At 47.9% G+C, this 24,991-nt stretch overlaps 8 protein-coding genes across 8 annotated transcripts; 5 read left to right on the top strand and 3 right to left on the bottom strand.

The window, feature by feature from the left end:
- The first annotated feature begins 1,063 nt into the window (after positions 1 to 1,063).
- K444DRAFT_582470 (putative MFS monocarboxylate transporter) lies at positions 1,064 to 3,032 on the top strand. Its single transcript, XM_024877795.1, has 4 exons — positions 1,064 to 1,297; positions 1,364 to 1,464; positions 1,517 to 1,777; positions 1,830 to 3,032. The coding sequence occupies exons 1-4, from the start codon at positions 1,108 to 1,110 to the stop codon at positions 2,616 to 2,618; spliced, it is 1,341 nt and encodes a 446-aa protein (XP_024741822.1). The 5' UTR covers positions 1,064 to 1,107; the 3' UTR covers positions 2,619 to 3,032.
- On the bottom strand, positions 2,818 to 4,094 carry K444DRAFT_209055 (uncharacterized protein). Its single transcript, XM_024871068.1, has 5 exons — positions 3,913 to 4,094; positions 3,708 to 3,866; positions 3,485 to 3,658; positions 3,274 to 3,435; positions 2,818 to 3,207 (listed from the first exon to the last, which is right to left on the bottom strand). The coding sequence occupies exons 1-5, from the start codon at positions 3,995 to 3,997 to the stop codon at positions 3,017 to 3,019; spliced, it is 771 nt and encodes a 256-aa protein (XP_024741821.1). The 5' UTR covers positions 3,998 to 4,094; the 3' UTR covers positions 2,818 to 3,016.
- A 1,980-nt stretch (positions 4,095 to 6,074) lies between these two features.
- K444DRAFT_520607 (uncharacterized protein) lies at positions 6,075 to 6,730 on the top strand (the record flags this gene model as incomplete). The annotated part of the gene is made up of 2 exons (XM_024874054.1): positions 6,075 to 6,207; positions 6,258 to 6,730. Coding segments are annotated over 2 exons (606 nt in total), but the record flags the coding sequence as incomplete, so codon positions are not given.
- A 4,011-nt stretch (positions 6,731 to 10,741) lies between these two features.
- K444DRAFT_208937 (uncharacterized protein) lies at positions 10,742 to 11,491 on the top strand. Its single transcript, XM_024871066.1, has one exon. The coding sequence runs from the start codon at positions 10,887 to 10,889 to the stop codon at positions 11,376 to 11,378; it is 492 nt and encodes a 163-aa protein (XP_024741819.1). The 5' UTR covers positions 10,742 to 10,886; the 3' UTR covers positions 11,379 to 11,491.
- Positions 11,492 to 12,822: 1,331 nt separating this feature from the next.
- Positions 12,823 to 13,636, bottom strand: K444DRAFT_209010 (uncharacterized protein). Its single transcript, XM_024871067.1, has one exon. The coding sequence runs from the start codon at positions 13,543 to 13,545 to the stop codon at positions 12,997 to 12,999; it is 549 nt and encodes a 182-aa protein (XP_024741818.1). The 5' UTR covers positions 13,546 to 13,636; the 3' UTR covers positions 12,823 to 12,996.
- On the top strand, positions 13,378 to 14,813 carry K444DRAFT_608594 (uncharacterized protein). The gene has a single exon (XM_024879416.1). The coding sequence runs from the start codon at positions 13,728 to 13,730 to the stop codon at positions 14,493 to 14,495; it is 768 nt and encodes a 255-aa protein (XP_024741817.1). The 5' UTR covers positions 13,378 to 13,727; the 3' UTR covers positions 14,496 to 14,813.
- A 7,632-nt stretch (positions 14,814 to 22,445) lies between these two features.
- On the bottom strand, positions 22,446 to 23,345 carry K444DRAFT_705598 (uncharacterized protein; the record flags this gene model as incomplete). Its single annotated transcript, XM_024888113.1, has 3 exons — positions 22,446 to 23,056; positions 23,114 to 23,167; positions 23,231 to 23,345. The coding sequence occupies 3 exons, from the start codon at positions 23,343 to 23,345 to the stop codon at positions 22,446 to 22,448; spliced, it is 780 nt and encodes a 259-aa protein (XP_024741816.1).
- A 501-nt stretch (positions 23,346 to 23,846) lies between these two features.
- K444DRAFT_208883 (uncharacterized protein) lies at positions 23,847 to 24,991 on the top strand. The gene is made up of 2 exons (XM_024871065.1): positions 23,847 to 24,063; positions 24,120 to 24,991. Exon 2 carries the CDS (start codon positions 24,163 to 24,165, stop codon positions 24,904 to 24,906), a length of 744 nt encoding a protein of 247 aa, XP_024741815.1. The 5' UTR covers positions 23,847 to 24,063; positions 24,120 to 24,162; the 3' UTR covers positions 24,907 to 24,991.

Below are 24,991 nucleotides of genomic sequence, written 5' to 3'. Positions count from 1 at the left end.
CAACTTGCGCTTAGAACACAAATTCATGTATGCCATTCTCTTGCAAACAATATTCCGTCTTTGAGTCAGCAATATGGAGATGTTGTGACGATCCATTGTTGGGCATATCTTGAAATCGAAGGCAGAAAAGGGGTGCAGTAACTGATTTTGGTAGCATGAAGTTGGCTGAATGCTAGTACTCGGCATCACGTTTATGCGTTTAGCGACCGAGATTGAATATAAGTCGTATATACTCAAATAAGAAGTTTTACATTCATACTCACTGGCTTCGTGGCTGAACGGTACCTCACTTTCCCAAGTACGTTAGCGAATGACTGGCGAGTCAGAGCGGTTAAGAGCAGCTCGTTAATATCAACTCTACCTGGAAATCCAGGGCAGATGTAAGCACACGTAACATAAGACCTTCAAAAGAAGGCGGTGTGCCGAACTGTTTTGCCACTCTGATCGATTAATTTTTTTGAGAGGGTCTTGTGTTAAATATGTTGGGGGGGTGTTTTGGATGTTTTTGATGCTCGGTTGTTACGAGTTAAGCGAGGCGAGATAGGGGTAATTCTCAACCAACTTCAAAAGCACCCAAAAGATGTCCTCCTTCAGATGGATTACTACAAGCATTATGGCGTGTACACTTGTTATTTATAATTTGGCCAATATGTCCAAATCAAGCTCAAGACGAATTAAACGGTGACGTGACTTAAAAAAAAAAAGGCACCATGAGTGTCACTGAATCTGGCTGGAATGCATATCCACGGAGTTAGGAGTTTTAAAACTCCTTATAACAATGCTTCTCAAAGACCAATTGTTCGGCCAGGTTCAGGAGTATGTAGGTTCAGGATGGAAATAAGAATCATTTCCCATGAGCACACCCCACAGGTCGGGATTCACCCCTCTTAGACTTAGCGCCCTTTCCCCCTTGCAAGTGCTGACATTGCCCCGAAAACAACCACTCACAACGATTTCCCACTGACTCACTCGCTAGCTTGCAAGAAGTGGGGTATGGCGGGGCAGTTGTCTTTTTCCCCACTTTTCTTTTCTTGTTTCCCTTGCAGTTGCTCTGTTAAAGAATCTTTCTTATATTAAAAAATCCCAAACAGGTGCCACATTCAATTGATGGAGGTTCAAAATGATATCGTATTAGGCGATTTGTCCAGTTTCTTGGGCAGCAACGTCCAGGATAATGGCACTGAGCATCCTCAGGATGAGCCAAATCACCACGAATTCTCACTCCCACCAGCGGATCAAGGGAAAGATGCTATTTTGTTCTTAGTTGCTGGGTTCGTGGTTGAAGCTCTCGTGTGGGGTCAGTATAATCTGTCCGCACCAGAAGTACTGTAAAGCTCGCTGTGCTTTTCTGACATCTTTGCAGGCTTCCCATTCTCGTTTGGTGTCTTTCAAGAGTACTATACTACACATGAACCATTTTCAAGTCAGCCTTCGGGAATTGCAATTATAGGAACGACTGCTACTGTAGAAATATCCAAACCCCATTTGTTGTCTTTGTCCTTTCTAATTTTGGCAGGGTATTATGTATATGGCTGGTTTGCTCCTATATCCAGCATATAAGAACTGGCCAAATCTTGCGAACACTTCCAAATGGATCGGTATTCCCATCATGTCCGCCGGCCTCGTTGCCGCCTCTTTCGCGAACAACGTGAATCAACTCATCGCCAATCAAGGTGTCATATATGCCATCGGTGGCTCTATCGTCTACTTTCCAGCCCTGCTCTTTGTCGATGAATGGTTCATTCAACGCAAAGGTCTCGCATTCGGCGTATTATGGGTAAACCCCCTCTCCTCTTCTTCCAAGTGAGCACTTTCTAACCATCTCCAAGGCAGGAACTGGAGCAGCCGGTCTGATAATCCCCTTCTTCCTCAACACCCTCCTCTCAACCTACGGCTTCCGCACCACCCTCCGCATCTGGTCCCTAACAATCCTCATCCTCTCCATGCCCCTCCTCTACTTCCTGCGTCCGCGCCTCCCCACCTCCGCAATCTCCCACTCCCCCCGCTACGGCCTCGGCTTCCTCAAGTCTCCCAGCTTCTGGCTCCTGCAGGCAGGAGTGGTGGTTGAGAGCCTAGGCTACTTCCTCCCTTCCATCTACCTGCCCACTTTCGCCGCACACCTCGGATTGTCTCCTGCCACCGGCTCCCTGCTCGTCGCGCTCCTGAATGGCGCTGCTGTGTTTGCGACGATTATCATGGGTATGCTGATCGATCGCTTCCATGTCACAACCGTGATCTTGTTGTCCACCATCGGTGCTACCGCCTCTGTTTTCATCCTCTGGGGGTTGTCCACTGCGTTACCGTTGTTAGTGGTGTTTAGCATCATGTATGGCTTCTTTGCAGGCGGCTTTGTGAGCACGAACGCGGGGATCATCAAGTTGGTGAAGAGGTACGATTATAGCGCTGATGTGGGCATGATGCTCGGTGTTACGAGTGCAGGGAGGGGCGTGGGGTCGGTGCTCAGTGGGCCATTGAGTGAGGCGCTGTTGAGAGGTGAGGCGTGGAAAAGGAAGACTGGTTATGGGAGTGGGTATGGGGAGCTGATTGTTTTTACGGGGATTACGGCGGCGGTTGGGGGGATGAGTTTCTTTGGGAAGAGGCTGGGGTGGATTCAGTGATGGCGGTTTTGAAGGCGCGATCCCTGACACGTGGGTGGAGAACAATTTGAATGTACCACAACTTGTTGGATGTCTAGAAACGTGTAAGTCGGAAGAAAGCACGCCTCTCCAGAAAAGAATGCTATCATCCGATGTATTCTGCTCACATTGGGTGCAAAAAGTGCACGATTCGGTCCAAAGAGTTTTGCAAGCATTCCAGTCGACCAAATTCATTAACTAGTTTAAAAACATTATCTTTATCGTAAGGACTGTCTATGTTCGTTCAATTCCAAATCTCATTTCATGTAAACATTGCCATTGCCCATTTCGTATGCTCACTTCATCATCCCAAAATCGCCCCACGTTACACTCTCCAACCCCTTTTCCAACTCTCCATACCCAGCATTCGGCCGAAATGTTCATGCTTGAACCTCGACAACTTCCGGTGCAGCTTCGGGAGCAGCTTCTGGTGCCGCCTCTGGCTCGGGAACTGGGGCCGGAGCAGCCTCCGGCTCGCGCTTGTAGGTGCCGTAGGTAGCATAAGGGCTGTACGACTTTGGGGGTGGTGGAGGAGGTGGATAGTTGGTGTACTTTCCGTAGGTGCCATAGTCTGAAACTCTCAATCAGAGATGTCCTTGCATTAAAGTTGAAAGAAGAAGTACAGAGGGGCACTTACTGGGATATTTGCCATAGTTGCCATAGTCAGCTGGTGCTGCTTCCGGCTCGGGATCTGCCTCAGCCTCACGCTTGTACGTGCCATAGGTTGCATAAGGGCTGTACGACTTTGGGGGTGGTGGAGGAGGTGGATAGTTGGTGTATTTTCCATAAGTGCCGTAGTCTACACTTTGTTAGAGGTCTGTTGTGGGTGAGGGGAGAGAAGCACATACTGGGATATTTGCCATAGTTGCCATAGTCTGCCGGGGCGGCCTCTGGCTCTGGCTCTGGCTCTGGAGCAGCTTCGGCTTCACGCTTGTATGTACCATATGTAGCGTATGGGCTGTATGATTTTGGTGGTGGGGGAGGGGGAGCGTAGTTGGTGTATTTGCCGTAGGTTCCGTAGTCTACACTTTGTTAGAGGTCTGTTGTGGGTGAGGGGAGAGAAGTACGTACTCGGATATTTGCCATAGTCTACCGGAGCAGCCTCTGGCTCGGGAATTGGCTCAGGAGCGGCATCACGCTTGTATGTGCCGTATGAGGCATACGGACTGTATGAGGTGGGTGGGGGAGGTGGTGGAGGATAGTCGGTATATTTGCCATATGTCCCATAGTCTATGCCTCTGTCAGAGATGTTGTTTGAGTTGAAGACAAGACTTACTGGGATACTTTCCGTAGTCCGTTGGGATTGCGGAAACAGAAACCGCAGAGGCAACAGCTAGGAGAGCAACTTGTGAGACACGCATGTTGACTGAGTAATTGAGAGATGTGAGAAAGGATAGGAAGTATGAGGGATGGGAAAGAGGGGAAATTGGATGTGATTGGGAGCTGAGAGGAAGGAAACGGGTGACCTCGAGTGGGTTGACGGAATATATACGGACGATACGGCTCAAGCTTTGGAGTGAGGGGCATCTATGACGAGCAACAGCTGTTTCCAATGGCAAGTAACCATCCAAAGCCTTGCCAGATTCAGTTGGTTCTGAATGCCTGGCGCTGCGGTGAGCACCATCACACGATAGTACGTACTATAGTTTCCATTTACGAAAAGGCCCGTATCACTGGATGTTGGCCGCCACATGTAAGACCGCATCTGCAACGCGATATACTTTGTATGGAAGAAGCAAAAAGCCAGCCCTGCCACACTTCTTTGACAGCTGTGTCTTGGCGCAGCTTTTCTAACGAGTAAGAATCTGCAGCTGATCACCGGGAAGCAAAATACACTAATCGGTGTGGCATTCTCTTGCGGGGCCTGCATATTCAGAGCCAACACTTGTTTGTTTGGAGGTCGGAATGCAGCTTGCCGCGAGACGAGCAATTGGTGGCTTGGAGATCAAAAACCCATTCGGCTCTTCGGAGTCGGGCTACCCTCCCAAAATGGGAAAATCATGATTCTTAATACGAACATGTTAACAGAACTTTGGAAGGCCAAAACACGGACATTACAGAGCCCGGTTGAAGTGACGTTGAACATCCTGTCCGTACCCCGCGATTCCACATTCCGCACTAGCGAGATCTTACCAGAAGGATCTGGACAACATACGATTACTAAGACAATACCTCGTAATTGGGCCATGTGGCCGACTCCTCGGCCCCAGAAGCGTGTAAGCGTGTTCGCACAGGAAGAAGATCTGGGGGATCTTTTCGTCTATTTCTAGATACGGGTTTGCATGAAATAAGCTTAGTTAAGGTTACTTCACGAAGCTCGTCTATTTAGCGGCTGGTTAGCGTTCTGCAGGGAAACAGGCCACTGACGTGACAGGGGATTTCTCTCCGGCAGTGCGGGGTCATGGGCGCCGCCGATCTGTGGCTCTCCTGCCGTGCCACTTCAGCTTTCAGCCTTTCCATGGCTTTTGTATGTCCGACAACCAACATGTACTAAGTAAGTCTTACCAAAGAAATCCACTCAAAATCCCCTCAAAAATCAAACCCAAGAAACCCAAGGCAATTCTCCAGAACTGGCGGTCAAAACTACCGGTAGCTCGCAAACCAAACACCTCGAAGCCACGCATCGAAATGCACAATCAATACGAAGGCGCGAGGTTACAGTAGTATCTGATCGACTCTCACTGCTACACATGCGCGTGATCTTTGCTTACAAGTACTACACTACGTATTCGGCCCTCCAAGACTGCCAAGGCCGCCAAGGCACGGACTTGGTTGGGCTGTGAGGTGGCGCTTGCCAGCTTTTCCTAAACTGGGTTTCCTTTCTTGCATTGCAAGAAAGGACTTTGCCGGTCAGCTGCATATAGCGTTTTCTGGACTATCCAGAGGTCTGGACTGCAGACACGAAGAAGCAAACAACTGCAGCTGCACCACGTGTGGTACCATTGCGTCAGGATAGGACCTTGAAGTCATGGTCTTACCCCGCCAACACGAGACTGGTTGACGGGCCAGAAAAGCCACCCCGAGATGCCCTTCTCTCAAAAGTGGTGTGCTCTCTCCTTCCCTCCAGTCATTCTCAAGCTCGACCCCGCATCAAACAGCTCCCAGAGCTCCTTACACATTATTTTCATCGTAAAAATGAATTCTCATATCTACAGTCCTCTTGAAGACAAGAGTGAGAATGGCTCTCAACCATCAGAAGATTCCGAGAGATTGCTTGGAAGTGACTCGGAAGCAGTTTACAGAAAGTCTTGCCGGAAGATCCCAATTTGGATTCCCATTGTCCTGATCCCACTCATCTCATTGTGTCTGGTTGGACTTGGAGCTTGGATTGGCAGCCGCTGGTTAATCAACATCGATGCCGTTTGTCTTGCTCACGTTCAGCACTACTGTGAGTTCAGACATGCAACCAAAATGACATCCTGATACTTACTTTGCGAAGCTCCGATCCAGAAAGAGGTCGATAATTCGTACCACACCGTGAAATTCAAAGGTTCTTTCCTGAACGAGAATATCTACCGACAACCCGGGAGCCCGGAAGTCGATGCAGCATGGGAAGCATTAGGCGTTGACTGTAAGTTTTCTAAGATCGCCAAATGTGTACAAAGTTTAACAGCCTCCCAGACAGAGGTATTGCAGTTCCTCTCGACGAAGCACCAAAATCCGGAATCAAACCCGATCAGGTGCAAATCAACCCCAAATACGGTGGTGGCTTCCCCGCAAATGTGGAAGGTCTGCATCATCTTCATTGCCTCAATCTCGTCCGGCAAGGCTTGTACTACAATATCGACTACTACCGCGCCAAAGGCGAAGGTGCTTTCATTAACAACAGCACGGTCGTTCGTTATCATGTCTCTCATTGTCTGGATATCGTCAGACAGCAATTGATGTGTACCCCGGATACTGGATTGCTGGGGCAGGTCTGGTGGGATCCGGAAGCTCCCAAGGCATTTGTGGATTTCAATACCGAGCACAAATGCAAAAACTATGATGCGATTCGGGAGTGGGCGAGGGTGAGGCAGCTACCTGATAGTGTGCCTGAGGATTTCTTGAAACCACCGCAGGTTGGAGACAAGATTTACGAGGCGATTCCTTGAGACGGGAGGTGTAATTTAAGGTGCAGCAGAAGGTCGGAGGGGCTCCGGAGTCGAGGACAACGTCCTGAGTACAAAATATTCTGAGCTGTCGGCGGAAGCCATCCAAGAGAGAGGCTCGTGTAGATGACTGGGTTGGCCGGGCTGATGGGATTCTAAGGTCCCCTATCCTGCCATAAATGTGGGGTATAACATTCATGACTAGTCTCGAAAGAAGTTGGAAACTTCAGGAAGAGGTCATGGAGGAGACATTCAATGTATATCAACGTGTAGAACAATGCTAATATTTCCAACTTCATCATTCTCCCCGACATCATTCACATCCACCTTCAAAACCCTTTCACAACTCGTGAGATTTGGCATTCGTTCAACTATATCTCTCTCTCAATGTGTCACCTACCAAGATCCTCCTCTGAGAAGCCATCCACTGGGAAGCTGGTACGTAGCGGACGTGGAGCCCAATGCGCGCACTTTCTCCATTTGGGCAAAAGTTTTAATACCCCTTCATATCATTTTGATTATACCGCTATACTCTCATGTATTACAAATTCTATCAAAACGTTCTTTTTGCGCTTCTGAAGTGTACAAACCGGTTGACAAAAGTCGAAACATTGACAACAAATATGATCTTAGTCCCTTAGACATGCGATGAAATGTTGCTGTCAAGTGTGTCTCAATATCGAGTTGGATTCGCTGGAGCGCCCCCCAGATTTCAGGAAGATGAAGAGCAATTGAGATGGATCACGAGAGGCTACAAATTCTCATTTTTAAACAAGAGCGAGAGAAGCAGGATTCCAGTAACACGTCACCCTTCAGACCTGCGGTTTCTTCTGTCTTTCTCACAGAGGACGAAGATAGCAGGACCGGGCAACGGATGCATTTATCGTAGGATGGATGGATATTATTGCAAGAGAATTCTTCTTCTCATTGTCTAATCTATTACCGCACATTCCTACCACAAAGGCAGCTACTCTCATTCAGTCACGTGCGAACCAAAGCCAAGCAAATAGCTCATTAGATACCAAAGTGTGCAAAAGAAGCTCAACTCCTCCCTGAACTGAAGAATGAATACGCCGAGAATTTGCCGCTCGCACGTTAAAAGAAGCAGCAATACCGTGGAAGGGAGAAGCAACCTGGTATGAGCATCGCCCTCTTTCCGCCTCTGATGTCTGTGGCATATCGCAATAATGAAACCAACTCATTTGAAGAGCGCATGGTCAGCAAACGACCTATTCACGCCTAAAAGAGAAGCACAAGCCACTTGCAATGTTCCACTCATTTGGCACATGGACTCCTCTTTTGCAAAGCCAAATGTTTGGCATGATTCCGGTAGCTACTTGCAGCCTGACAGCAAACAACTTCGTCCTATCCTTGAGATGGTTTTCGGACGACCTTTGAATGAACCACGGTCCGGTCCACATTCGCTCGGGGCATGATAGCTTCCCTTCTTACGAAGAGAAAGCTTTCAATGGATAGAGGAAGGTAGGCTTACATTGACTAATCACAAGCCAAGTAAGCACACCTGTAGCCCCTCTCTGGATATGTCCGGCCGGTGATCGAAGCATAAGCGGACTTCTCAAGCCTAAATTCACTCATCTTTCAATGATTAAGGTTTCTTTTACACATGAATGACGAAGACATTCCTTCCTACTCAAAGCAGTCTCGTGACCCTTTGGCTCGTCAGCCCTCCAAATCCAGCATTTCCGTTCAGACAAAGTCTGTAAATACCAAAGGTTAGCAAACATAGACAAGTGAAAGAATACTTCGCTAACTATAAAACGGAGACAGGATTCCTGTCGATTTGCAGAACAAAGCCGAGCTCCGCCTTAAGACCTTCAGACAGGATTCTGGGAATTCACATTTGTGTGTCCTGACTATTTGCAAGTTGACAATCTAGGACTGTATAACCATTGCCAAAGCAAAGAATCCAAGAGCGCTTTATCCTATAGCAATTCTATATTCGTGAAAATACCAGACAATCGTCCGAAAAGTGGACCTAGGACGAAGTTCCTTGACAACGTCACCAGCATTGATAAACAATTTCGTCTGCTTGATTTGGGACCCTGGTGTGAAAAGCCCTTGAGAGACCTTTAGAATCTGCTTTCAATGACTGGAGAAAACATTACTGTCAGTTATACCAACGGTCATAGTTCACATCCTGAGCAACGTGGGATGAAGGCTGGTCACGAGAGCCATTGTACCAAGGAGTATGTTGAGCCCAGAGTAGTAACCTGCAAAGTTGAAGAAGTTCGCACATTAAATAGATAGAAAGTTACCATGTCTTGAAGGCGAAAGTTGGGTAGCTAAAGAGGGAAGGAACACCGGCATTTGAGAACGACTAGCGGTGCTTGCTTTCTTTCAGAAGAGGGAGACTCTTTGTTGAGTTTCAACCACATTAAAACACCAGATCTGACACAACATTGTAGGAGGCGAGTATTCCCGTTGGTGCCACTGAGACACAGAGATCATTTTGTGTCAAAATTTATAAGGGTTGCTTTCACGAAGAGGAGCTTTAAGTGGAAGGAACTCGTGAATGAGCGGTTATTAGATCTCCGCTAGGGGAATAACACTCGATCTCGTCCGGTTGTAACATAGAATCTTTGCTGTCAAAGACTGGAATTGCAATAGAGAAAGAGTTAATAGTCAACGCCATAGGAAGAACTCTGATTGCTCTCAGGTAAGAGATTTGGGAGTATCTCTTTGATTGTCCCACAAGACACCCAGGAAAGAACCAGGATGTGACTATCCTACATGGGTTCATCGGATCTGTGGCCTGTTTCGTTGTGATTTCAGAAAGGGAGGGACAGGTCTTTAAATACTTTTTGTTGCATATCCAGGAGGGCAAAACCCAACATACCGAGGTGGTGGGCCCCTCATCATCCCCGTTGCATTTTGTCGCATTTGTTAGCAATGCCAGGAAAAATTGAATCATGGATTCAAAGGGTAAATGCGAGGTGGAGGGCGAATTTCGCATAGCTGCTTACGATCACCTCCTGCTCCTAGAGTCTGCGTCTGAAAACATAGACTTTGGAAGCTCCTGCTAAGCCAATGAGGCCCTGGAACAGGCGGAACACACTCGAGATAAGGTGGTCAAGATACTTACTTTCTAAATCTTGCAACAAGACTCCTTTGACCCGAGCTCGGAAGTCAAAGGGGCAGAAGTCACTGCGCTCGCTGATATTCCAGACCCTTGACCTTGAGACACGACATCCGAGAAGCCGTCAAGATCTCGCGAATCACTTCTTGGCGCGGCGGAGCCAAGAAGGAGAGACGGTAAGTAACACTTCGGAACGAGCCTATCCTCTCTTGGAAGTATCGGAGGCCATAGGCGTTGATTTTCGCTGTGTCGGCAGCTGGGGGGAACATTGGTTCTTCCCAGGCGTTTGGAATGCTGGTTGACAACGGACGGTTTGAAATTTACTCTGGATAAGAGCAAGCCTTGGATGGCAACTTATTGGCCAGAACTGGCGGGAGATAGTTACGTGGAAGAGATCTCTCCCCGCTTGAGGTCTCAATCGGAATGAATGGCTTCATGTTCATTTGCTCCCAACAGAAATGCTTCCCACTTGAGCGCAGCCCCAGCAAGATAGCTTCAAAACGCATACTATGTTTCGTGCTACCGCTGCAGTCTCCGTATCTGCTTCATCGTGCTCCTGCATTCCATCCCGATCGCCCGTGAAGCGTCCCGAATATCCCGAACATGGCTGTCACGTGACCAAAAGTCACTTTGCCATGCAACAGTTGATTACCCGCGCAAGTCGTCGTGCAGATAACTGGTGCTTCTGCCGAACTGGCTGAATATATCTCCTGAAGTATCTTCGGCGTGTTCCTAGCCGACGGGCGACTTGGCCTGGCCGTTGTTGATAGCATCGCTGGCTCGCTGCAGAGTCACGACTCTGCTCTGCCAGGGAACGCGGAACGCGGACCGCGTACCGCGCACCACGTTCCATTCCACTTCCCATTCCAAAATCCACGAGCATATCGTACAAGTTCGAACTAAAACAATTTTGACGCGGCTCACTCGGGGCCGTGTGATAGTTTAGTAAATTCAGAAACGTAAAATGCCCAGAGAGAAATTTTCAAACAGAAGTTGACTGGCTGACATGAAATCTCGTCTAATGAGAAGGCCCGTCTCCGAGCTGGCGGTGACTGGGCGCCGATGCCCCCCCTGCGAGGGCCCACAAGGCTGATAGATAGTTCTCACTCGAGATCTCACGCAAAGATCCACGCCTCAGCCTCAGCCTCCGTAACTGGACTTGGTATCCCATACGGCCATTTCAGCACCGAAAGTATGAATGCGGGGCTATGCATTCTATATTCGAAGTCAGCTCAATTGACTCTGCCAAGCGGGGAGATTACTTTGCGAGGAGGGGAGATGGTTGATTTGGACGGCTGGACTTGGCGCCGTGACCGGAACCAGCACAGGACCTCAGAGATGAAGCCTCACGTAAGAAGCCGCTTTCCTTTGGACTGGCAACGCCTACATCCGATCCCGAAGAGCCAAGAGCCAAGAGCCATTATTGCCCCGAAAGAGGAGGGCCAGCAGAGAGCGAGCGGATGGGAATTATTCAGCCGGCCGAACCTGGACGCGAGAGGTGCGAGAGCACAGTCAGCACCGCATCTCATGTCCAATCAAGGGCCCTCCATTTAACTCCGTCCATCCATCGGCGGAATCGAGAGGACAAAAGCTATCGCCGGCCTCGCGTGTCTGGCGAATGGGAGAGATTTCGCTGTTAACGTGATCGATCCCCTTGGCCTGCGGATACGAAAATGCCAAATAAGGTTTTCCGAGCTCGGCCGTGAGGTTGATGTACGATGACCGAACCCTCCTGGGCCGTGCAGCGCACCGCCATACAACGTACAACGGATACGACTGCTCATTTGGGCCGCAAGGGAGTTCGGATTTCGGATTCTGGTTGTTTCCTGGATTCCTTTCCCTCAGGCCACGGGATTGTGATACAACGACCTACGAGAGACGCGTGAATGCGAATCTTCCCGATGATGATATTCAGACCTGTTATGGCGGACGCGCACCGCGCATGAGACGAGGGCATTGCGCCTTGTGACTGTCCCATGAGGAACTTTCGGTTTCGCGTTATTTTCCATGAAGAATGGGGATTGATTGACCGTCGTACGAGGCGTTTGAGTTGAGTGCAGTGTGGACATGTGGTAGGGCTGTCACGAAAACGATTGCGGGGTGATTCGCGTGGACCCGCGTCCTTCGAGAAGGTGTCCTGATGTTCCCGCTGTCCGCGGAGAAGAGGTGTTTCAAGCTCGACAACAGGAACGTTGGAGATGCAAGACGCTGACATTCTCGACTGCCCAAATTGGGACAATGTTGCCAGTTCCTTGGCCAACAACGACGCCCCTTGCGCCTTGCGACCAGGGCCGATGTACGACACAGATTGAGTACACCGTACAGGAGATCTTCGAGTCACCACATTGCCACAGGTGTGGAAAGGTGCAGAAGGGCGGGATTCATATGTTGTTTCGAGCCTTCGTGGCTCGCTGGCAGCATCTCGGCTGCCTGATACGAAGCGATGGCTCAGTCTCCAGGCAGCATCTGGGTCACTGGGTGAAGTGAAGCTGGTGAACCACCAGAACGTTACGGCGTGCTTACGTTGCGCAGTTTTCCGCTGGGCACGGCTTGGCTTCAACATATCTCTCCGCCGCTCATCAATTGCCCCGCGCGTGAGTGCCCTGAGTGGTGAGTTCGGACCCGAGTGGTGACCGAGCCAACTCGCGCAATGCTGCCCCAAAGAGAGAGCCAAGGCTGCCGGATTCCTCGAGATATCACTGGTCCAACCGTACAGTCAACAGGAAGGCCACGAAAATGCGTCGCAGTCTGGGGAAGGCTGGCGTTTCGCTCGACGGGCCTTCCGTGGTTTCGTAGCCGTGGAGGCTGTGCCAGCGTATTCTAAACGAACGGAGGGCCATGGCGAATTGAACTTGATGCTATACGGAGGTATCAATCAGACGAGCTGTGGAGCAGCAGAGCATGAGGACGCCGGCAGGGTATGGAGGCAGTCATCGAGGCAGTCCCAGACGCGTTTAAGCTTCAGTGCTGTAATCATCGTGAACCGCTTTCCGCACAGATGAATAATGACGATTCCCCCTTTCAACGGCGAAAGGTGTTTGGCAGGCCGGATTGGAACATTCGAACGAATGAGAAAAGTCTGTGTTGTTAATCTGGATGGTGTCATGTCGATTGCTTTGTCACACGTGCGATGGAACGTATCAAACGGGCTCGACTCAAGGAGTTTGTCATCCTAAAAGCCGTTGAGTGGGAAGGAGGGAGAGTAATCCGAACCGGCGGGGGAACCAACACAGAATTGCCTGAGTAGGCGACCGCCTCGCACAGTCGCACTCTCGCACTCGCAGGCATTAAGTCGCCGTGGGGAGTCATCATGATCTCTCGCATTTCGGAGGTAAGGGTCTTTGGGGCCTTGGGCCAGCAGCGCGACTCCACACAGCTTGCTCAGCACGCCGCGGACTTTCACACCGTCACAAACCCGAGCAGGACGACGAGATTGCCCTGTTCGGGATGGTGTGGTCGTGTGGCCGTGTGGGCTCGCGCTGTGGTGGAATATCCGTCCGAGCCAGGCGCACATCCTGGTCAGCACCACTGCGAAGCGTGATGAGTCGTCGCCAGGGATGCTTCGCGGCCTTAAACCTAAGCAGCGGAGCAGTCGGGGTTTAAGAAACCCATGTGTACGAGACCAGCTGGCTGACTGAATACAAGAACACGCCTCATCCTCCTGACCAGAATCCCAATCCCACTCATCCTCATCATCTACAAGAATACAACCCAAGAACATCTAGAACATTCACAACACTCATCCACACGTCCCCGAAAGCCTACCATCACAACGCCGAACAACATTTTTGATTACTTGGACGCCCTTGACAAAGCCCCTCGGCCCGCTCACCGGAGCCTGCCTCGCCAAAAAAGATAGCTGCCTTGAGTCACTCAACAACAACACCCACATACAAAGCAGCCATGTCGACCACTTCTCGATCACCCCTCTCCCACTCCTCATCAGCATCGCCATTGAAGCGAAAAGCAATGTCGGTCACGCAAACATACTACCTCGCTCACACTGCCCGCGGCAAGCTCTCTCACGAGGCTGCTAAGGCAGATCACAACCTCCGCCTGCTCGTCGGCCACGCCAACCTCCTCGATTCATTGATGCTCGACCTCGCAGAAGCTGAGCAGGAGCAAGAGAGCTGGTTCAACCAATCCGTCAAGAAGGCCAGCAAGACAGAGGAGCCAAAGCACATCCAATGGGCTGACGCCGTTGTCGAAGATCCCGAAGAGGACTGGCAAGCAGAGGACGCCGACTCTTCAGACTCAGAAAGCGAATACGATTCAGATGACGATATGGAGATGGAAGCTGGTGTCGTCTCATTGCAACGGGTTCAATCACATAACATCATCGCGTCGGTATCGAGTGTGGATGAGGAGGAATATGAAGATGACGAGGAGGACTACGAGGGGCTTCAATTACATCTCACACCATCACACTCCGCCCACCCTCCTGAGCTAGATCACGACTCCGACTCATCAGAAGACGAATCAATGCCTCCATCGCCTCCGTCAGACTCCCTCTCCAGCTTTTCCGAGAAACAGCAAATCGCAACAACATCCTTCTACGCCAAGCAACAACAATCAATACCACCGTCCGAGCAACAAGCCTTCTTTGAAGAAGGCTTCTACCTCCCTCAACGACCGCAACAGAGTTTAATATCCGCAATCAGCGTCTACTAAACTCCTCGGTTCTCGGACATTGGCATTCACGGCATTGGCATATTAGCGATTTGAGCGTTTTCTCAGCGAAGCATTGGGCGGTGTTTAGAAGCACAAAAATACCACTTCTTGTTTTTCATTTGCATACACGTGGGGATCTCAGGATTGTAAGAAAGAGATGAGAGGAAATCGGTTCACACCACTCAGGTGCAAGGAGTTGAAGGGAGGGCGATTTCCTAAGGTCTTTCATGCTCCCTCGATTCGAGGTTGAGCGATCTCAAAATAATAGATACAGTAGCATCAATCACAAACATCTCAAAAAACAATTACATCAATTCCTCCTCATTTTGCACATGTGACCAATCTCCACTCAAACAAAAAAGAAACTGCCAATTCTTACTTACTGGTACTACTCACTTAACTTTTCTCCAATTTTCCGTTGCACGCATCGATGAATCACCGCTTCCGGAAGACCCTTCAGCATCCCCACTCTTTTTTGCACAAAAAAAAACCCCCCCCGCCAATCCCTCACCGCCGGCCCGCTTTCTCATCCCTGTCCCAGGGATCCTCGCTTCCCAGAAACCCGCAAACGAAGACCCAACACCCCCCTGTCCATCTCGCCTCGCTGTCCGCCGAGTAGAACGCGAGGATCCCTGCCTACTGACTGGCATCTGGAAACCCCGACTCCGGCTCCGGGTGCGTGGATGAAGTGTGTGCACTGCGTGTCCTGTGTGTCCTGTGTGTGAGGGGAGGGGAAGCGAGGGCTGGCTTTGGGCTCAGGCTCAGGCCAGATCTGATCTGATTACAGTATCCAACTAGGTGTGATGTGTGATGAATCATGCGCGCTGGCTCCTTACTATATTATTCATCAAGCGACGGTCTGGATCCACGGGCCAGAGGCAGCAAGCAGCGTACTGTAAATTAATCAGATCATGATCGCGTCATGAAACATGTTTTCCTTCCTTTCTCCGCAATTGCCCATTACTGTATTCCAGACCCCCCCTTCCTGATGATTTCTGCATGACGAGCTGGAAATCGTTTTGATGCTTTTGCAGCGGGAATTGAAGGGTTTGTTTGATCTTGGAGGGAGGAATTGTTGGAAAGGTGGAGGCGAGGGGTGTGTGTTGGGGGCGCGACTTGGGTGTGCTGAGGCACCCGGAGACAGCGCGCGAGGCGTGGCTGAACGCCCTTTGGCGGTGTGTTTAGGATTTTGGAATCTGTCGGTCTTGGCCCCTTGGGCCTCCAGAGTTTATTGCTCGTGCAGCGGCTCTGGGCAAATTCGGCATGCGCGTAGGGCTGTGCTGTGTTGGCTGCCTGAGTTTGGATGTTTGTGCAAGGAGTTATATTAATTGGATGTATGGGGGTCGAGGGAATCGGAGAGGATGGATTGTTGCATCGCATCGCATCTAATCTATTTGGGCTATTTTTGATACCTGAATACGCGCTTTAAGAAGGTATCAAGGTACATCCTAACCCAACTGCTGCACAAGTCTACTTTCCTCGTTCGTATGTAGGCATGAATGCGGTGAGAGGAGAAGATGACCTGGATAATGGGAACTTGCTATTCTCATTTCCTTTCGATTGATTAGTTATCTGTGCGTCTCGTTTGGCCGTGATTTGAAATGATTGTCATTCATGGACAGAGCCGCGAAGCGATGCCGAGATAGCCTTGTTGGGCTGATGTGATCCTCAGACCAGTGCAACCTCCTTCTCACATCAACGTAACTCCGCAGTGGGGTAATCAATTTGGGGGTTCATGAGTCGGCCCTCGGTCGGATTCGGATGATGAGATTGTTTGGGGTTGATTCGAGATGGAGGTGAGGGGCACATGAAGATGAGCTGAGGATGAGATGAGATGCGGACAGTAGGGCTTCGAAAGTACGAGTTCAGCTGATGCATTCGCTGATACTGCGAGACCCTCAGACGGAGACGCCTTTTCATGCAACCTTGGCCGGGAGCAGAACTGATGATCTGTGCCCGTCAGGTGCAGGTACGACGTGGTCAAAGGTGAGACTGAGGATATCACGGGTGAAGGGTATGTGCGAGGACCTGAGTCACGAGTGGTGTACGAAGTGACGCCTGAGTGTGGGGTTTGTTTCACGCGTGGGGTTGTGGGGGAGGATGCGCCGGGCGAGACCTTTTGTTCGGTCCCGAGACTTCCGCTGGCTGAGCACAGATATTACATCTCCGGATAAAAAAGATGTGCATCCTAAAGGTCAAAGAACTTGAAGTGGAGTGCTATTTTCTGGTCACGTGAGATATCCTGAGGGCTCAGGGTGTTCTAAAGCAAGTCTCGGAACGGAGAATCCTTTTCCCGATATGTGATTCCACTACTTCCTTCCTTCGTCCTAACTTTCCATTAACTTTTTCCATTTGGCATAAACTTACGACCGGCAAATCTTTTTACTATATAGTCCGCAAATCAATTTCAAAATTTATAATCTTCAATACCAGGTAACTGACGTGTAGTCTCTCATTGGTACCTTTTGTTAATGAAAATATAGTGTGAAAACCGAAGGAGAATTGAGGTATTATGTGGCGTCGAATAGCTATCCCATCAAAATTGGGTTATTACTGGTGCCCTCAACCTGCCGGAATCATCCAAGGACGATGTGAAGAGGATGATGTGGCTCAAGAGGGAGAAAGTTTATTAGCTCCTGCAAAAGAAATTGTTACTATCAATGAAATGGAGGACAGGTGCCGGAATGAAATTTGCCATTGATACTAACACAAGCGTAGCTGAACTACCCAACCAACTATAGCTTTCAAGCTGCTCGCCGAGCGATCTTATCCGCAAACACGAGCGTTATCTCCACGGACCTGCAAATGGAATCGCAGGGGATCGAAGAGTTGTTATGAACGAGGCAATACTTCCTGAAGATGAAATGAAGGACGGTTTTCGTGTTTTCGAGCCAAAGGATCTTCTTGGGAGATTTCTTGGAACTCTTAAGTCTGAGATCAAAGAAGCTGCTTGAACCAAGCAGTCAGTACTGGTACTTATCTTTGGGCATGGAGTACAGGTACCGGATGAGATTTGCTGCCGTTCCCTTGCTGCTGTCAAGCAAGCTCCATCCAATCTGCCATATCTTACTCTATCAAGACATGCAATGTTTATGCTGGCCCGTGGCAGTATCCATCCGCGGTGCCTTCATTACTTCGGTTCGGGTATCTTCATCATTTCAGTTCGGCCTGCGCTGCCTCTGTGGTTGCGGTCGTCCATCAATCGGTCATCGAGGTCGAACTTGGTCCATGATTAGCCTGTCCTGGTTTTTTAGGGGGATATCCTGGATGAGTCATTAAGTTCTTTCCTTCTCGAGTTCTGCCTGGATTCTCCGGTACCAAGGTCATTAATCCCAAATTCAGAGTGGCGTCGAAGTCATGCCAGTGCCGCAGTCTACACAAGGGGTAGCAGCGCTGAAAAGACAACCAGCACAGGGGATTGTTATCGCGTAAGTTTGTGGAGAGGTTGAAGCCTCCAGTCTTATGAGCTATATATTCACGACAATCACCCTTTGGCTCTGCAGCAAGGATGCCGTCAGGGATGACCTGAAGCCGTGGGTGGCATTCTGCCCTTGAAGGCTAAACGGCGCCTCAATTCCATTCTATTCCGATTGTTGAAATCATGTTCTGCTTCAACTCATGAGAACTTGATGGCTGGAGGAATCCTCGGGACGGGGAAGCCACCCTTTTGGGTTATTTTCTCTATAGATCGACTTGTTGTCAACCCGAATTGTACGTAGGTATCGGATGAAAAATGTTGTTATCTGCTCAGCTGTAGCACGGCCGTAGTTGTCTGGGGATTGTAGAAGTACAGCCTTGATCGTGCTGTCCCTCTCTTCTTGGACGTGCGGTGATTTAGTAGCCACGGACGTGATGCCCAGGTTGAGTCTCCGCATACGACAATAAGTCTAGAGTAAATATTGCCCGGATTCGTCTTTGCCTTGTTTCAGTTGAGGAGTTGCTCCCTATACACTTCGAGAATGCCCAATAGCTCAGATCACCACTTCCCAATTCGGATTATCAGGTTTAAAAGTATCTCCAGGGCTCCTCCCACTTTATGGGAAGGGAAAGCACAGCGGAAGATAAATCTGGGGAAGGGGTTAGTCACGTGGTGATTTTTTTTAACGAGCTCTTGAAGTCTCGAGGCGTTTTTTATAAACTATCACATTGAGATATTATGCGAGTAGCTATCTCAACTCAGTACACCAAGTAAGGTTTCCGCCTGAAGATGCGTCGGTCACGAAGAACGCTATTCTTCCGGTTCTGGAAGGGTTGATGTCGCTTCAGCTCTGGTTCAATTTGTGGAGAGAAGGGGAGACCACACTCAACTTCTCACACTGCCTCACAAACAGGTTACAGTTAGGACATATGGCAAGTACGGAACGATAACTGTTGCCAGTTTCTTTGCTATTGTCAAGTGTTTTCCGCCCAAACTACCAACCACCTGCTTAAGCATGAGGCTGGCTAAGTGTTCGGACAAGGATGCTTCGAGTTTTGCCGCCTATTACTCTATTTCCCAGTTAGTATTTGAACCAAAGCCGCACCCTGAATAAGTCGGCAAACGTTTTGTTTGGCTCCTCGTTGTCGAAAAGCAGAACGAAGTCATGGATAATTCCGTGTCTGCAAGATACTGTGGCTATCTTGTTTATATACTCGTGCTCAATACCAACAGCTGTTCCTTCTTAACTTATTATAAAGTGTTTATTGGCAAATCGTTCATTTGAGGACCTTAATTCTTATACTTTTAAGAGCCGAATCACCGGACAGGACATGTCCTCTGTAAGCAGGGAGAATTGCTTTGTAAACGCGAGAGCATCCTAATAAATCAATTTTCTCAAATACATCGGCAAAGAATTGTCTACCCTGAGGGCTCAGGGTGCGGTAATATGAGCCCGGGGCCGTTTTTTCGCCCCACAAATCGCGCTAAAATTTTCCGAAAATGGAAAAAATGGCAGGTGGGTCTCGGCCGGTTAAGAACTAGTTAAGAACCGGTTATACTCCTTAGCTTCTTACTTATATTTTATATAAACCGGTTAAACGGCCCCAAGTACAATAATCCCGCTAGAGGTAGAACACCAAAAATTTGTGATTTTTTTTTCAAAGTAGTAGGAAAATGCTAAAAACTTCCCTGAATTACTATACTAAGGTCGCTGATTACAAATATCTACTCAAAATTTCGGTTTTATGCCGTTGTTGTGGTGAAAAGGGGTGGGCAGTTGGTTTGGGCGGTTGGGGGGTATAGGCGGTTGGCCTGTGGATACTTTTAGTCAGTATAGGAAATACCTCCGCATGTGGGCAAAATCTGAAATGAGAGTAAGACAGACATTTGCGTATATGGGAGAGAGGAAAGGGAGTCTAAACGGGTCTCCCCATTATTTTGCAAAATAAATAACCAAGGAAATAGAGAGAGAGAGAGAGAAAGAGTAAAGAGTAAGAAGAGGGGGTTGGTATATTAGTTAGTATAAGAAACATTATTATAATTGACGGTTCACCAGGAACGCATAGCACCGTCACGTAATCGTGGAATGCTATTTGCGTAAAGTTGGTGAAGTGGTTGATACGAAGTGTTCAGAAGTAAGGATCGCAGTATCGTGGTATTGATATGCGATCCCTAAATCTGCTAAGCCTAATGGGACTAGTTTAGCGGTTGAGTCACGCATGTGACGCGAGGTCACATGACCCAGGAAATTCGCAGTGCAGCTATTCCGACAAGAACCGACAATAATTATTACTAATTTTAATCCTTTAGATTGACTGAGACTGAGGCTGGGCAGTCTATATGGGTGCCGGACAATTAGCTTGGCCGAGGACTCCTTTGTTATCTTTAAACTTCTACAAGCCTTGTTGTTCTTGAGAGCAAGCGGCCAGCGAGCAATGAACAGACACTGCCTAGCAGCCAACTAGTTATATATAGACAGCGCTTCTACCGGCCAATTGCGCGTCTTGCATCTCTTCTTTATACATCTCACATGACGTAATTAATACTAAATTTAGAAACTCGTGGGGCGGAGCCGTGGCTATGGCTCCAGTGGCCAGATTACAGGACATTCGGGCCAGGACCCTATCTAGCCAAGGGGTTAGACCTACCTTATAAAAACTTTCAAGTGCTCTTACCCGTTTATTTCTCCCTTAGATCTTAACTCAACATCCGAGATATTCGCACCACGTATCAATACCTTGAGCTATCGAGTTAACGTCTTCCTCATGGCCTGCAAAAGTAACCACCTTTTTAATATTCCCAAAGAACCTGCCCCGCTAACGTGTGATATTCACAGGTCCTGCTGGTAACGAGCTTGTCCAGGGTCTAATTAGCTCCTGCGTTGGTGGCCAGCTCGATCTGCTAGATGGTTTCTTGGAACAAATCGGGAATGTCGACCCAAGCTCGATCCCAACAGCGCAATATCTCTTACAGGTGGCAGCAAAGAATGGCCAGGCAGAAGTGGTACGCCATCTCTTCGATTCCCTGCCCGAGTGTCGCCATCGAAAACCTTGGACTCCTGCCCTCCCGGACGGGATCAACTGGGGCGATATTCCACAACAGTGGAGTATTTGCGAAGATGGGGTAATCTTTGCCGCTATCGAGGGCACGAATCCTATAAAAGTCTTCGAGGTGTTCTTTGACTACGGAATGAGCGCCGACCACATTCTAGAGCACGCGACCTCTCCACTTGCATGCGCAATATCCTCCCAGTATGAGTTTGCCAAGTTCCTACTCCAGAAGGGAGCAAATCCCAATGGTCGCTATAACTTGAAGGACACCTTCCTTGGCCGCGCGGCTTCAAACCCTACACCAGATATGCTTAATCTACTCGTCCAGCATGGCGCACGGCTTCAAGGTTCTCATGCCCTTCGAGAAGCTGCGCAATACCGTCGGATTAATAACGTGAAGAGGCTATTAGAGCTCGGGGTAGATATTAACGAGGTCTTTACCAGACCAGTATACGACCCGTCGAATCCGTTGCGCGAGGTGGTTTGGGGATGCGCTCTTCATTTTGCTATAAAAGGGGGCCCGCTCAACAAACCTGTAACTGACTCGCCAACTGAAATGGTACGATTTCTCCTTGAACAGGGGGCGCAGGCCGATACTCTAGATGGCGATGGGAAGACACCACTTCAGGTTGCAAAACAAGCTAGGAAAAGAGATGTTATGCAAGTCTTTCAAGAGTATGGAATTACAGAGTAACGCTCGTAATATTCTATTAGATAGATGATACAAAGTCATATAGCTTACTCGGAACTATTCCCAGATAATTTATTATCGATTTTTATATTATTCCTTTAAGTATATTCTATAATATTCTTGTTCCTTTTATAAATACTACTATTCTTAGTATTTTGCTTATATAGTTACTAGCTTAACCCCCCTTTTATAAGATAATTAATTTATTATCTTCTTATATTAATCTTATATTTATATATAATTACTATTACTCGACTATTTAATTAGCAAATTCTAAATATATAGTATAGCTAATTATATCTTACTTACTTTTCTTTCTTTTAAAATAATTATTGTTATTCTTAAATATATCTTTATAAAAGAACTATTATATACTTATTAAGAGCTTAAGGCATACTTCTTTTATTTCTTTAATAAGCTTAGTTACTTAGTAAGCTTATTTAATATATAAACTGGTTTCTTATATTTATTAGCTACTTCTTTTTAGCTAAATATAATATAATACAATTATTTTAAGCCGACTTATATTGCTCTATAACTTGTAATAAAAACAAATAATATTTACGAGTATAATAAGCCCCGATATTTATAAATTTATTTTATAAGAATTAAGTTATTAAAGAGGGATTTATAAGAATATAATACAAATAATAAAATAAACTAATAATTAAGGTAAAAGGTTACAAATCAAGTAAGGCATTATTATAGTAAAGTATGTATTCGATTGCTTAAGGAGTTCTCTCTTAAGAAGAGAGAAGATCTAAATACAAGTTGAACTAGAGGTTGATACGTTATGCACGTGACTTGGCAAGCGTCACCCAATTCCCCACTATATTACTAACAACACCTAAGAGATCTCTCTTATCCGACATTGTTTGGATATACCCCACAGGCCCCTTGTTGTCTCTATAGGGGTAGGTATACTTTGCGATACTTGTAACCCTCGGGGTATACCTAGCATGCATTGAAGCAATTAACTCTGGCTTCTCTACCCTATACCAGCATTTAGGGCAATTCGGTCGCGTCTGGTCGTCTAGCACTTCTCGAGAACTATAGAAAAAGACTTCTCCCGTAGCGTACTGTGCACAAGCCCGAGAAGCAGGATCCCAGAAGCCTGCAATTGCCGCCGGCCAATCTGGCCAGAAACCGCCATCTGCACGAACACCTTGGTAATGACTCCAGGTATTACCAATAATCATCTCTAAGGTTTGGCGGCCTGTGGCGCGGGCAAAGTCCTGAGACTCCGCTGCACCGACACCAGAGAAGAAGACAAGTCGGTCGGTGGCTAGGGTACGCTGTTTTGCTTTAAAAAAGTTCACAAAGTCTTGATCGGTAGGAGGGCCGCTGCGCGGGGCTAAGTCCAAGGTATCTGCATCTGTACCCGTGAGGGATTTAATAGCGCCTAATACTCTATTAGTTTTTGGATTTCAGTAAAAGGAAGATCGGGGTAAGTAAGTACTATCTGAAGCAACGAGGACTGGGTTGTTACGCTGATCAAGTGATAAGACCACGTCTATATTAATCTTATTAGCTTCTGCTATTAATATGCGGATATAATAGATACGCGTGTACTTACTATTCGAAGTAGTTAAACCCGTATCATTGCTTTGGATATTGACAGGTATAGAAGTTACGCTTGAAAAGACAGTCAAGAGCGCAAGGGCGTAAAAGCTCTTTTGGATAAGATACATAGTAATTGGATAATTTGAAGGTGTAATCGAGGAAGGAGTAAAGAAGAATCTGGTTATGATCTTAGTAAAGATACTTAAGTGAATATTTGAATTTGGTCTTAGATTCTATGGGAGGGTAGATCTATCTTATATAATGTCTAGCCTTAATACTAATATTAATCCATTCTTAGCATATAATCGCATGTGCACTGCTTCGAGCGCCTATTCCACGGCACTCGAACACTGCCACAAGCAAAGAAAACTTTACTCACAGGATTCAAGGTCAAACACCAACACTGGCCATAATACCAACACATTAATCCTCTACGGCACAGAAACACTCGAACACTGCTACAGGCAAAGAAAGCTTTACTCACAGGATTCCAGGTCGAGCGCTAAGTGCGTACACGATTACTAGGATGCAAGGTCAAGTGCTAAGTGTGTATACAGTCACTAGAATCCAAGGTCAAACACCAACACTAGCCATAATACCAACACATTAATCCTTTACGGCACAGCAACCACTCGTATACTGCTAGGAACTCGCTTTGTTCTAAAAATAATATAACTCAAGGAAGTTCCTTAATAATCCGAGATATAAGTAAAGGGTATATTAACCTGCTCTACTGTCCGTTTCTCAATTGTCTCTCTCCTTCAATTATATCAATACCTCTTAAACAGAATCACACGCTCCACCTCCTCCCCTTGTATTTCCCTGAAATTCCCCTAAATACATACGGTTCGCCTATAATTTCCCAAGCCCCCTCTTATTAATTTATTTTCTAATATTTATAGGTATATTATTCACCCTTTAGCCTATCTACACCAGCTCGATAAAATGGTTGCCTATATGCATTTGATGCTCCTTGCTACGGCATGCTTCCAAAGCACCATAGTTTCTGCTCTTCCAACCCCAGGAGAGATAAGTGCTAACTGGGCGGACTCGGCATTCGTTATCTGCATAAAGAAAACCTATCCAAACTATCCAGCAGGCGTCACCGACCCCAACATCGTCCTTGGCTGTAGAAACTACCATAAGAAGCGTGGCGTTACGGATCTCGAAGCTGATAACCTGGGCTCCCGAGACATTCCCGGCCTTGTTCTCGCCCCTGGCGCAGAATGTGACGGGGGCCCAGATGCGCCTCTGCCGAAAAACTTCCTAGTTGTTACTGATATCCGCGCTGGGGCCGCTAATTGGTGTGATGCGATGAAGAGCGACCTTATCAAATTCGGCCTAGGAAAGATTGATCAGAACTTCAATAATGCCGTAACGAAGACGGCTAACGAACTTCACGGACATAAAGGCGTAGCCTTATCGATCCTGTTTGCAGTCACCCCACAAGGCCGAGCGGCTCTTAAGGGAGCTACCGTAGCGAACGCGGCTCTACTCAAAACCTGCACGGAAGCAATTACAGCGCTTGCAACAAAGGGTGGGCAGGGCTGTACAAGAGATATTAACTGGTATAACGCTGGGAAGGCCAAGGGTCAGACGAGCACGGGGGCTCGAGCTGGGGGAATTGATATTAGTAATGGTCCGGACGATTTTGGTTATATGTCTATGGAGTTCATGGCGCCTTCTTAATGCCCTGTCTATTATGTTTTTGTTGGTACAGCTATGGCTGTAGGCAACGGGACATGGGCAATGGGACATGGGCAACGGGACATAC

This window comes from Hyaloscypha bicolor (genome assembly GCF_002865645.1).
Source record: "Hyaloscypha bicolor E unplaced genomic scaffold K444scaffold_17, whole genome shotgun sequence".
Taxonomy (NCBI): Eukaryota; Fungi; Ascomycota; class Leotiomycetes; order Helotiales; family Hyaloscyphaceae; genus Hyaloscypha; species Hyaloscypha bicolor.
Note: the sequence above shows the minus strand (reverse complement) of the source record. Positions and strands in the feature narration are given on the sequence as shown.

Excerpts from the sequence above, each read along its gene's own strand:
- K444DRAFT_608594 (XM_024879416.1), top strand. The coding sequence starts at position 13,728 with ATGTCGACCACTTCTCGATCACCCCTCTCCCACTCCTCATCAGCATCG.
- K444DRAFT_209010 (XM_024871067.1), bottom strand. The coding sequence starts at position 13,545 with ATGTTCTTGGGTTGTATTCTTGTAGATGATGAGGATGAGTGGGATTGG.
- K444DRAFT_208883 (XM_024871065.1), top strand. The coding sequence starts at position 24,163 with ATGGTTGCCTATATGCATTTGATGCTCCTTGCTACGGCATGCTTCCAA.
- K444DRAFT_582470 (XM_024877795.1), top strand. The coding sequence starts at position 1,108 with ATGGAGGTTCAAAATGATATCGTATTAGGCGATTTGTCCAGTTTCTTG. Across the intron at positions 1,298-1,363 it reads GGTTGAAGCTCTCGTGTGGG|GCTTCCCATTCTCGTTTGGT; the intron begins GTCAGTATAATC and ends ACATCTTTGCAG. Across the intron at positions 1,465-1,516 it reads TTATAGGAACGACTGCTACT|GGTATTATGTATATGGCTGG; the intron begins GTAGAAATATCC and ends TAATTTTGGCAG.
- K444DRAFT_208937 (XM_024871066.1), top strand. The coding sequence starts at position 10,887 with ATGCCCCCCCTGCGAGGGCCCACAAGGCTGATAGATAGTTCTCACTCG.
- K444DRAFT_209055 (XM_024871068.1), bottom strand. The coding sequence starts at position 3,997 with ATGCGTGTCTCACAAGTTGCTCTCCTAGCTGTTGCCTCTGCGGTTTCT. Across the intron at positions 3,659-3,707 it reads AGACTATGGCAAATATCCGA|ACTACGGAACCTACGGCAAA; the intron begins GTACGTACTTCT and ends AACAAAGTGTAG. Across the intron at positions 3,436-3,484 it reads CAACTATGGCAAATATCCCA|ACTACGGCACTTATGGAAAA; the intron begins GTATGTGCTTCT and ends AACAAAGTGTAG.